At 38.8% G+C, this 13,096-nt stretch overlaps 1 protein-coding gene across 1 annotated transcript in view; it reads left to right on the top strand.

Annotated features, from left to right (window-relative positions):
• The window catches only part of LOC116910936 (contactin-associated protein like 5-2), a 222,971-nt gene that overhangs the window by 89,341 nt on the left and 120,534 nt on the right, over positions 1-13,096 (top strand). The window contains exon 4 of the mRNA XM_032914680.1: positions 10,745-11,009. Coding sequence (XP_032770571.1) covers positions 10,745-11,009 — 265 coding nt within the window. The remainder of the gene's footprint in view (positions 1-10,744; positions 11,010-13,096) is intronic.

The following is a 13,096-nucleotide window of genomic DNA, read 5'->3' as shown; positions in this document are numbered from 1 at the left end:
AAGTCATTCTCTGGAGAACATAATTAGCATTAAAATAAAAGCAGCTACTACCCCTCCCAAACCACCTGGCATCTCCAATTCCTAGAGTATCAAGTATCTAAAGGATTAGATGTAACCTTTCCTACTGAGACCAGACAAGGCAGTCCTGTGCTGCATATCTCTCAGGGTCCTTGGATCAGCCCATATATGATCTTGGTTAGTGACTTAATTTTGGTAGTTCCTAGGAGGTCCAGGTAGTTGACAATGTTATTGTTCCTATAGGATTGACATCTTCAGCTCCTTCAATCCTTCCCCTAATTCTTGCATATTGGTCAACAACCTCAGTCCAGTGGTTGATCGTAAGTATCTGCAATTTCTTAGTGTTCTAGGCATCTGTCTGCAAGCACAACATAGTATCAGGAGCAGTGTCAGGATGTGGTGCGGGCAAGGGGATAGATTCTATTCTTTCCTTCAGTATCTGCTATATTTTTGCCCTGCATTTCTTTTAGACAGGAACAATTCTGGGTCGAAAAACTAAAGATGGTTTGGTGACCCCATTCCTCCTTTGTGGGTCCTATCTAAAGGTTGTCTCTTCAAGTTCTTTCTTGACACTGTTGGGCATTTTTACTAAGATTATGCCCATTGAGTCATAGGACCCTTTGAGATCCCAGCTTTCTGGTACTTTCTAGAGGTTCTCTATTGTCCTTCCCCCGTTAATTCTCCTGGCCCACTGGGCTTCTCTTCTGTCTCCCACATACGTGATTCTCCCCACCTTTTCCCCTCCAACTCCCCTCTCCCACACATATTCCTTCCTCTATCTGCCTCCCTTGATCATTTTATTCATGCTTCTAAGTGAGATTGAATCATGCTCACTTGGGCCTTCCTTCATGTTAAACATCTTACAATCAGTGGGTTGCACTATGGGTATTCTATATTTTTGGCTTATAGTCACATATCAGTGAGGGCATAACATGCATGTCTTTTGGATCTGGATTACCTTATTTAGGATGAAATTTTATAGTTCTAAACCTTACCCTATAAAATTCATGACATTCTCATTTTTAACAACTTATTAGTATTCTACTTGTCCATGAACATTTTATGTATCCATTCTTTGGTTTCAGAACATCTGGGCTGGTTCCAGTATCTGGCTATTGCAAGTCAGAATGCTGTGAACACAATGGAACACTTGTCCTTGTGGTAAAATGGAGCATCTTTTGGATATATACCCAAAAGATGGGTTGTATACATGGGTCTCCCAGAAGAATGATTTCTGATTTACAGAGAAACTGCCAGATTGCTTTCCAGACTGATTGTATCAGTTTGCATTCCCAACAGCAATGGAGAAGTGCTCTTCTTTCTCCCTGTCCTTGCCAGAGTATGCGGTCACTTGTGGTCATGATTTTAGTCATTCTGATTGGTTTAAGGTGGAATCTCAGTGTTCTTGAGATTTGCAATTCCGTAATGATTAAGGATGTTGAATACTTTTTACAAACTTGTTGGCCATTCACGATTCCTCTGTTTAGAAATCACTGTTTAGCTGTGTACTCCATTTATTTGTGTTTTTGAAGTCTAACATTTTGAGTTCTTTATATATTTGGTATATTAGCCCTCTAAAAGATATAGAGTTACTGAAGATCTTTCCCCAGTCTATAGTTTGCCATTTTGTCTGATTGACAGTTTTCTTTGCCTTACAGAACCTTTTCAGGTTCATGAGGTCCAATTTATCAATTCTTGTTCTTGGAGCCTGAGCTCTTGGTATTCTTTTTAGGAAAATTTCCCCTTTGCCTGTATGTTCTAGGCTATTTCCCACTTTATCTTCTATTAGTTTCAATGTATCTGGGTTTATTTTGAGGTCTTTGACCCATGTGGAGATTTCTACAATGTGATAAATATGGATTAGTTTTCATTCTTCAACATGGCTGACTGTCAGTTTCACAGTATGACTTATTGAAGATGATTTCTTTTTTCCCAGCGTACGGTTTTGACTTTTTTTGTAAAAGATCAAGTATTCATAGGTATGTGGGTTTATTTCTGGATCTTCCATTTTAATCCATTGATCAATCTTCAGTCTCTGTACAAATATCAAGCAGTTTTTATCACTATTGCTCTTTAGTGCAGCTTGAGGTCAGAGATAATGACAGAGAGCTTCTGGTAGAAGTTCTTTTAGGTTTGAAAATTACTTACACTAACCTGGTTTTTGTTTGTTTGTTTGTTTGTTTGTTTGTTTGTTTTTCCATATGAAGTTGAGAATTGCTTTTTCCATGTATGTGAAGAATTTTGTTGGAATTGTGATGGGGATTGAATTGAATCTGTAGATTGCTTTTGGTAAAATGTTCATTTTTATCATATTAATCCTACCCATCCGCAAAGATTAAAACAGACACAGAAGGAACACCCATTCAGAGCCTGCCCCACATGTGGCCCATGCATATACAGCCATCCAATTAGACAAGATGGATGAAGCAAAGAAGTGCAGGCCGACAGGAGCCGGATGTAGATCTCTCCCGAGAGACACAGTCAGAATACAGCAAACACAGAGGCGTATGCCAGTAGCAAACCACTGAATTGAGAATAGGACCCCCGTTGAAGGAATCAGAGAAAGAACTGGAAGAGCTTGAAGGGGCTCGAGACCCCATATGTACAACAATGCCAAGCAACCAGAGCTTCCAGGGACTAAGCCACTACCTAAAGACGATACATGGACTGACCCTGGACTCTGACCTCGTAGGTAGCAATGAATACCCTAGTAAGAGCACCAGTGGAAGGGGAAGCCCTGGGTCCTGCTAAGACTGAACCCCCAGTGAACTAGATTGTTGGGGGGAGGGCGGCAAGGGGGGGAGGATGGGGAGGGGAACACCCATAAAGAAGGGGAGGGGGGAGGGAGATGTTTGCCGGGAAACCGGGAAAGGGAATAACACTCGAAATGTATATAAGAAATACTCAAGTTAATAATAATAATAATAATAATAATAATAATAATAATAATAATAATAATAATAATAATAATAAAAGATTTAAATTGCAAATGTATAAACCAAAAAAAAATCCTACCCATCCATGTACATGGGATCTTTACATCTTCTGAGGCCTTCTTTGTTTCTTCTCTTCAAGGACTTGAAATTCTTGTCATACAGATTGTTTACTGGCTTGATTAGTGTTACATCAAAATATCCTATATTTGTTTTGACTATTGCGAACAGTATCATTTCCCTAATTTCTTTCTCAACCTGTTTATCATTTGTATAAAGGAAGGCTACATATTTTGCTGCCACTGCTGCTGCTGCTGCTGCTGCTGCTGCTGCTGCTGTTGTTGTTGTCATTGCTATTTTATATCCAGCAACTTTTCAGAAGTTTTCCTTAACATATAGCATTTTCTGTTAGAATTTTTGTAGTCACTTATGTTTGCTATCATATCATCCACAAATAGTGATACCATTCAATTTGTATCCTTATCTTCTTTTCTGGTCCTATTGCTCTAGACAGAACTTCAAGTACTACATTGAACAGATAGGGAAAGCATAAGCAGCCTTATCTTGACTCTGATTTTGATGAGATTGCTGCAAGTTCCTGTACATTTAATTTGATTTTCGCTGTTGTTTTGCTTTATATTGCTTTTATGTTTAGGTATTTTTCATGAATTTTTAATCTCTCCAAGACTTTTGACATCAAAGAGTGTTATATTTTATCAAAGGCTGTTCTACAGCTCTCAGTAGTTCTGTTAAGTTGAAAGTATATGTTCTCTCTTTCTTTTCTTTATAAAGTCATTTAGTGCAATGAATTTTCTCCTTAACACTGCTTTTATTTTCCCCATAAGTTTGGGTATGCTGGGCCTACATTTTCATTAATTTCAGAAAATTTATTTTACTACTCTGACAAAGTTATCATTGAGTAGAAATTGGTTCAGTCTCCATGCCTTAGACCATGCAATGTGAGATCTGATAGAATGCATTAGATTATTTCAATGTTAGTGGTTGTTTTGTGTTTCATTTTGTGGTCACTTTGCAGCCACTTCCATGAGGTACAGAGAGGAAGGCATCTTCTTTTGTTTGGGACACACACACACACACACACACACACACACACACACACACACATATATATATATATATATATATATATATATATATATGGAGAGAGAGAGAGAGAGAGAGAGAGAGAGAGAGAGAGAGAGAGAGAGAGAGAGAGAAGAGTGTTGAAGTATCCCACTATTACTGTGTAAGGTTCAATGTGTGTTTTGAATTTTAAAGATACTTCTCTTATGAATGTGAATGCCCTTGCACTTGTGGTATAGATGTTCGAAACTGAGACTTCATCATGGTCTGTTTTCATTAGAGTTTGATAAGTCCTTCACCAACCGATTTGATTATTTTTGGTTGAAGGTCTATTTCATTGGATTTTAGAATGGCTACTCAATCTTTTTTTCTTAGGACCATTTGCTTAGGAAACTTTTTCCAGCCCTTTACTCCAAGGTAGTGGCTGTCTTTGTTTCTGAGGTCTGTTTCTTATATGCAGCAGAATGATATATCATTTTACATATCCAGTCTGTGTCTTTTTTTTTTTCTTTTGGTGTGGGGTGGGGATTGATTTCATTGAGGTTGAGAGATATTAAAGACCAACGATTCTTACTTTATGTTATTTTTGTTATTTGGGTGGGATTATGTGTAGGATTTTCTCCTTTTGGGTTTGTTGTGAGATGATTAATTTCTTGTGTTTTCTTGGGTGAAGTTACCCATTTTACATTAGAGTTTTTTCTTCTATTATCCTTTGTAGGGTTGGATTAGTAGAAAAATGTTGTGTAAATTAGTGTTTTTTTTTTTTTTTTCATGGAATGTCTTGGTTTCTCTATCTATGGTAATTGAGTTTTTTAGGTATAGTAGTCTGGGCCATTGTCTATGAATTCTTAATGACTGTATGATATCTATCCATGATCTTTTAGATTTTAGAGTCTCTGATGAGAAGTCCAGTGTAACTCTGATAGTTATGCGTTTATATGTTACTTGGATGTTTCCCCTTAAAACTGAATACTCTTTTTTTGCTCTGTACATTTAATGTTTTGACTATAATTGGGAGGATTTGGTTTTGGTTCAATTTATTTGGTTTTATGTAGGCTTCCTCTATGCTTCTGGTCATCTTTTTTATTATATTATGGAAGTTTTCTTCTATGACTTTCTTGAAGATATTTTCTGGCCATTTGAAGTGGGAAACTTCATCTTCCTTTATCTTTCTTATTCTTAGGTTGGGTATTTCATTGTGTCCCAATTTAACTGGATATTTTGAGCTAATAATTTTTAACACTTTGCATTTTCTTAACCAATGTATCAGTACCTTCTATGGTATTGTACAGACTGGATTTGTGTGTCAACTTGACAGAAGTTGGAGTTATCACAGAGTAAGGAGTTGCCCTTGAGAAAATGCCTCCATGAGTTCCAGCTTTGAAGGGATTTTTTTTAATTAGTGATGAAAGGGGATGATCTAGTCTGAGTAAAGTCTTTCTTCCCCAACTTGCTTCTTGGTCATAATGTCTTGTGCAGAAATAGAATTCCTGATTAAGTCAAATTGGTATCTGCATAGTGGGGTATTCCTGTGACAACCTGACCATGTTTTGGGGAAGAGCATGGATGGATTTTAATACTTTGGGTTAGAAGAGCCATTAGGTGTTAAGAGCTTTGTGGGATGTTAGAAGATAATTTTGAGAACATTGGTGGACTGGCTTATAAATTTCAGAGGGACTATTAAAGACTATCAAAGCCATTGATGTTTTGATTGTGAGGATTCTGTTGTTTTAGTTAGTTGGAAATGAGCAATCAGCTGTGGCTAGCAAGTTACCAGAACCACTACTAAAGTGAAACCTTTGCACTACTGGAAAAATTGATGTTGGTTAGCTGGAACTAAGATATTAGTGATGATTAAAAAAAAAGACCAGCATCACTAAAGTGAAGTCTTCTGGGAAGTGTTTTCTAAGAACCCAAAGAGATTGTGTTGCAGAGATAGCTATTGTTGTACTTTTTCTAGAACTGGACTTGATAATATATTAGGGCCAGGATATTCATGTTTTGAAGGCATGATGGGGACAAGAAGAGCAGCTGAGGCTCTGCATTGTGGGAGGCCATGGACAGCCATTGGTGAAGGTGGACAGCCATTAGTGAAGGTGCAGTCTCAGTTACAATTAATGGCTCAGACTGAAGGGGTCATGCAAAGGAGTGGAGGCTTTGCACCTTGAAGAGAGCCTATGAGAGTCTACGGGTGAAGCCTAGTTGCATTGGAAGACAGCAGTGTTTTGGAGATGCCAAAACCATGAGATTACCACTAAGAAGAACAACAGCAGTGGAGTACAGGTGTGTGCTACAAAGGAGAGAATGGAGAAGTTACCCAAGCCCTTGGAGGAGCCCAGAAGATCATGGTGAATCTCAGATACAGGGCAGTTAATTTGGTTTTGCTTTTGATTGTGACAATGCCCTAATAGTTTCCTTCTTTTGAAAGAAAAACTTATTTTAACGTGGAGTCCAGACTTAAGATATTTTCAATTGTAAAAAAGACTTTGAATTTTAAGAGAATAGATATTTAAAGGGAAATAAATTTAAATATGTAAGACTTTTAAAGAATGTAAGACACTTAAAGTTATTTAGTTATTGGGGATGAATAAGAAAGTAAGGATTGAGGCTTGATAGTGATGTGTTTGTGTGTCAAGTTGTACTGGCTCATATTGTGTGTCAACTTGACACATGCTGGAGTTATCATAGGGAAAACAGCCTCCCTTGAAGAAATACCTTCATGAAATACACTCTAAGGCATTTTCTCAATTAGTGAGTATCTTAGCTTGGGTTTATTGCTATGAACAGACAACATCACCAATGCAACTCTTATAAAAATTGGGGGTGCCTTATAGGTTCAGAGATTCCGTCCATTATCATCAAGGCAAGAATAAGGCAGCATCCAGGCAGACATGGTGCACAAGAAGCTGAGAGTTCAATATCTTCTTCTGAAGGGTGCTAGCAGAATATTGGCTTCCAGGCTAGAGGATGTTGGTAAAGCCCATGCCCACACTGACACTCATACTCCAACAGGGCCATAACTTCTAATAGTAGCATCTGCTGGGCTAAGCATATGCAAATGTTCATATTCTATTTCCTGTCCCCTGTAGGCTTGTTCAAACATGAGTCTATGGGGACCATACCTAAACCTAGTATAATGCAAAATACATTTATTACAACTTCTGAAGTCCCCATAGTCTATAGCATTCTTATCAATGTTAAAAGTTCAAAGTTCAAAGTTTCCTCTAAAATTCATCCAAAAATGTAACTGTAATCCCCAAGGAAAGACAGACAACCAGCTGGACAAACTTCAAACTCTTTATTCTAAGGCTGATGTCAAAGCAGTCTTCAGGTAACCAACTCCTTTTTCATCTTGTTAACAGCAACAAACTTCTTTCTCCTGGGATGTTTTTACTCCCTCTGTGTAGCTTTCTCAGTAGACAGCCCACGGCTTTAGCATCTCAAATGTTTTGGAGCCTCCAAGGCAACTTCAAGTTACAGTTTCTTGTTCAAGTGTTGGGCATCCACACATGATCTTTTGGGCTCCTTCAAAGGGCTAGCATCACTTCTCTAGTTCTGTCCTTTGTAGCACTCTAAGCTCAAGTTGATTCTCTCCATTGCAGATGCTGTCCTTGGTGATCATCACATGGTGTTTTCATCTCCAATACACTGGGGTCTTCTACTGCAACTAGGCTTCACCAACAGCCTCTCATGATCTCTCTTCATGGTGCCTAGTCTCATATCTTTTACTTGACTCCTTCAATCCTGGGCTATCAACTGCAACTGCAGCTGCCCATCCACCAGTTTCCTCCCGTGGCCTCTCACAGTGCCAAGTCTTAGCTAATTTTCATGACCCCTTCATCCCTTCGAAACTAGTACCACCTGGGTGACTCTGACATATTACCAAATATAGCTACTGCAGGAGGTACAACCTTGATTATCTCTGGAACACAACTTCTTTTTGCTCTCAGAAAGCAGTTCTTCAGTGATGCTGGTTTCTTTTTAATCATCACTAATTTCTTTAGATAACCAGTATCGATTGTCCCAGTAGACCCTTCTATGCTGGGCTCTAAAGCCAGAGCCACATGGCCAAAGCTGCTGAGTTCTACTGTTTGCTGGGATTAGAACATGCCTCCCCCAATCCTTGTTCTATTACATCATTGCCAGCTTTCTGTTTTTCCAGTTCCTTTACTGACTATGCTTGGCTATCCTGGAACTTGCTCAGTAGACTGACTTTGACCTCAGAGATCTGCATGACTGTCTCCTAAGCACTGGAATTGAAGGTGTCATCTACCAAGCATGGATTTAAGTTTTTCTTCACTGAGAACTTGCTCTATCTCAGGATGGCCTTGAATTTAGAGAACTGTTTGGCTTTATCTCCTGGGATTAATGACTTGTTTTACCATGCTTGGTCCTAAACTTAGCTGGGTTGCAATCTTTCCCCAAGGTCACTACTCCCTTAATTCAGTTTAATATCCTTGGACACAGGGTTCAGTTCCATTTCACTTCCTCATGCCTCTTTAATACCACAAGTTTTATAGTTTTTTTTTCTAAGCTTACTATGTTTGTTCAAAATTCTCTTCATAAAACTTATCCAGAGAACAAAGTCTCTGCTGGGATTTTTTTGAGCTTTCTTTTTGTCAATGTAATTAATATAAATCAGCTAGACTCTCATATAATGGAAAAAAAAACAGCTACACCATTCACCAAAATATCACGACAGTTTCTAGGCCACATATTGAAATTCTTCTCTTCTGAAAGCTCTTGGGTCAGGTCTGAACAGTTGAAATAGTTCTCAGCAACAAAGTCTTCCATATTCTTATTAGAATGGGCCATTAATTCCATTTAAAGCATCCCACTGCTTTCCAAATACATCATCCCAAAATATACATTCTTCCAATCATAACCATGGTCAGGCCTAGCACAGCAATACCTCACTCCTGGTACTAATTTCTGTCTTAGTTTGAGTTTTCTTGTTGTGAACAGATACCATGACCAAGGCAATTCTTATAAGAGCAACATTTAATTGTGGTTGGCATACAGGTTCAGAGATTCAGTCCATTATCATTAAGGCAGGAACAAGGCAGCATCCAGGCAGGCATGGTACAGGAGAAGCTGAGAGCTCTATATCTTCATCTGAAGGCTGAATACTAGCAGAATACTGGGCTCCAGGCTAGAGGAATGTGTTAAAGCCCATGGCCACAGTGACACACCTATTCCAATAGGGCAATATCTTCAATTATTGCCATTCTCTGGGCCAAGCATACAGAAATCACCACAGTGATCGAGTGGGGGAGGGCCTAGCCCATTGGAGGTGGTGCCATCCCCTGGCTGGTAGTCTTAACAAGCCAAGCAAGACAAGGAAAGCAAGCCAGTAAGTAACATTCCTCCATGGCCTCTACATGAGATGGGTTCCAATCCTGATTTCCTTTGGTGATGTACAGCAATATAGAAGTGCAAGGCAAATAAAACTTCTCCTCCCCAACTTGCTTCTTGCTCATGATGTTTTGTTCAGGAATCAAAACCCTAAGTAAAAGAGGTATCTTCTGTGAGCTTCTATGCCAGAGATTCTCTCTTCTCATTCCTGGGTTTTCCATCTCCAAGTTTGTCACCAGTTTTGATTTCTTTTATTGTTTCTATTTCCATTTTGTTGCCAACTTACGCAAATAGTAATTTAATCTACCCTGTCTCTACTTTAGTCAAACTGGCTCTTTTTCTTGTTTCTTACAGCCCAAGCTGGTTTCAAGTCATTCAGTAGTCAAGGGTGACCCTAAACTTCTGATCCCACAGCATCTACATGTTGAGATCTACACCATAGCTATGCAACACCTTGCCTAGTTTATATTTTCCCAAGTATTTATTAGTGGCCGTGTATATGGGAAGAAAACCATCAACTACCTGAGCTACATCCACCAACTAATATACGACACTTTTAATATTCCTTCATGTTTGGCTTTTTCCTACACTACTACTTGAAATTTCCCTACTGAATTTAAAATCTACCCACATCTCTTTAGTGCTGTTCTCTCTTCATTTCTTCTCTCCTTGGTATTTACCAAACTTTATAGCTCTTTCCATTTCTCTGTTGTTCCCCAGTAGTTCAACTCTGCTCATTTCTCCAAGGCTTTACAATGAAGTTTGCAGACAGTTATAAAGAAAGTACATTCCTTCTTCTCCTTGCATACCCCTGTTCCATGAAGGTATATTTTCCTTAGAAAGCCTATTCTTCTTTCCATTTCTTTCATTCTCTCTCTCTCTCTCTCTCTCTCTCTCTCTCTCTCTCTCTCTCTCTCTCTCTCTCTCCATTTTTCTTGGAAAAGCATGATCACTCTTTCTTTAGCATAGGGCTTCCTGTAATAGTATTTTCCTATTTATTTTGTTTTCAATACTATTCCAGAGTTTGGAATAGAGTTGACTCAACATACAGCTTTTCTCAGGGCATTAATGCAATTATTTTTATATCTTTAGTTTCCTAGAAGCTGTTGACTTTTCCTTGCCCCTCTACCTAGAATCTCAGACAGCCTTTTACAGGGAACATTGTGACCTTAAAACATGAAGAGATGAGTTGGTCTGAACAATGCTGACATACTTTTCCCTTTAAGATTGTGAAGCTAAATGTGGAATGATACTGAAAATAAATTCAGTGGTGTGTGGTTGTTTATACTGACTGTTTTTCATATTTCCATATGAAAAAAATGGCTCTTATTTGTTTGTTTTTTATTGTTTTTCAGGGCAATGTCACTTTTTCCTGCTCAGAACCACAAATTGTGCCCATCACATTTGTCAACTCCAGGAGCAGTTATTTGTTCCTGCCTGGAACACCCCAAATTGATGGTCTGTCAGTGAGCTTTCAGTTTCGAACATGGAATGAGGATGGTTTGCTTCTGTCCACAGAGCTTTCTGAAGGCTCAGGGACCTTGCTGCTCATCCTGGAGAGTGGGACTCTGAGACTCTTGATTAAGAAAGTGACAGGACATGGAACTGAAAGTCTCACAGGTACAGTATTTGTTGTTTTCTTCTATAAGCGTCCTTTTCCTCTCCTCTCCTCTCTTCTTCATATTCCCAATCTTCTCACCATCCTCTTCTCCCCTTTTCTTCTTGCTTCACTCCCCTATTCTTTTCTCCTTTCCTTTGTATATAAAGGTTACTTGACCAACCAAGGTCAAGTTTCTGCCTAAAATATATTGAACCATACACAGGGATAAAGGATGATACAGTGTTGGAAAACATACTGTAAATGTCAAGAAGATTGCCTTCCTTCATATGCATTAATTAACAAACAGAAGGTCCTAAGTTTGAATTAACATGAATCTTTCAACATGTCACTCAACTGCTTCACTGTAGTATAACTGAAAAATGGGAGTTAGCTTTCACATACAGAAATATTCCATACACTCTGTGATATCTGTAGAGTAGCCTGCTTGTTCCTGCATAGGGATCAATTATACTATGTAATCGTTACTATGGTCACTCCAGGGAAAGTCTATTGTTTTCAAATTTTATATATTACAGAAATGTCTCCAGAACCACAAGTTCCATAATGACAGAACTGCGATTTCATTTACAATTTGTCTGGATTTCCTGACATATTTCTATAATATCATGGGATTATACTTTACAGTCTCCATGTTCTATATCATATTAATTGGTGAACTTTAACAATTTTACTTCTTAATTGGACATTGAACTACCTGAGGACCCAGAAATACCTCTCTTGAGCATATACACAAAAGATGCCCCAACATATAACAAAGACACATGCTCCACTATGTTCATAACAGCCTTACTTATAATATCCAGAAACTGGAAAGATCCCAGATGCCCTTAAACAGAGGAATGGATACAGAAAATGTGGTACATCTACACAATAGAATATTACTCAGCTATCAAAAACAATGACTTTATGAAATTCATAGGCAATGAATGGAACTGGAAAATATCATGCTGAATGAGGTAACCCAATCACAGAAAAACACACATGGTATGCACTCATTGATAAGTGGCTGTTAGCTCAAATGCTTGAAATAGCCTAGATACACAGAACACATGAAACTCAAGAGGGATTACCAAAATGCGAATGCTTCACTCATTCTTTAAAAGGGGAACAAGAATACCCTTGGCAGGGAATAGGGAGGCAAAGTTTAAAACAGAGGCAGAAGGAACACCCATTCAGAGCCTGCCCCACATGTGGTCCGTACATATACAGTCACCCAATTAGATAAGATGGATGAAGCAAAGAAGTGTAGGCTGACAGGAACCGGATGTAGATCTCTCCTGAGAGACACAGCCAGAATACAGCAAATACATAGGCGAATGCAGCAAACCACTGTACTGAGAACGGGACCCCTGTTGAAGGAATCAGAGAAAGGACTGGAAGAGATTGAAGGGGCTGGAGATCCCATATGAACAACAATGCCAAGCAACCAGAGCTTCCATCTACATGGACTGACCCTGGGCTCCAACCTCATAGGTAGCAATGAATAGCCTAGTAATAGCACCGGCGGAAGGGGAAACCCTTGGTATTGCCAAGACTGAACCCCCAGTGAACGTGATTGTTGGGGGGAGGGCGTTAATGAGGGGAGGATGGGGTGGGGAACACCCATATAGAAAGGGGGGAGGGGTTAGGGGAATGTTAGCCCAGAAACCGGGAAAGGGAATAACAATCGAAATGTAAATAAGAAATACTCAAGTTAATAAAGATAAAAAAAAAACAATTATATTTCTTAAGCACATTTTAAAGATACTAGGTAAAAACTGATATATGATGCTTATAGATAAGATGAAGCCTTTCAAAATAGCCCTAAGTTGGATGAAGTATGAGAAAACATCTCTTGTGTGTGTGTGTGTCTGTGTGTGTGTGTGTGTGTGTGTGTGTGTGTGTGTTTGTGTCCATATGTGGTACATATTTTCTATACTTCATCTGTGTGAAAATGTGCACACTGAATCGAGAAGATGAGTTACAGGTAGTTGTAAGCTACACAACATTCATGGTAGGAACCAAATTGGCTTCATCTGAAAAGAGAGCAATTGCTTTAAGTTACTGCTATGAACAGACACCATGCCCAAGCTATTGCTGTTCTCTC

The sequence above is a fragment of the Rattus rattus genome, chromosome 10 (assembly GCF_011064425.1).
Source record: "Rattus rattus isolate New Zealand chromosome 10, Rrattus_CSIRO_v1, whole genome shotgun sequence".
Lineage (NCBI taxonomy): Eukaryota > Metazoa > Chordata > Mammalia > Rodentia > Muridae > Rattus > Rattus rattus.
Note: the sequence above shows the minus strand (reverse complement) of the source record. Positions and strands in the feature narration are given on the sequence as shown.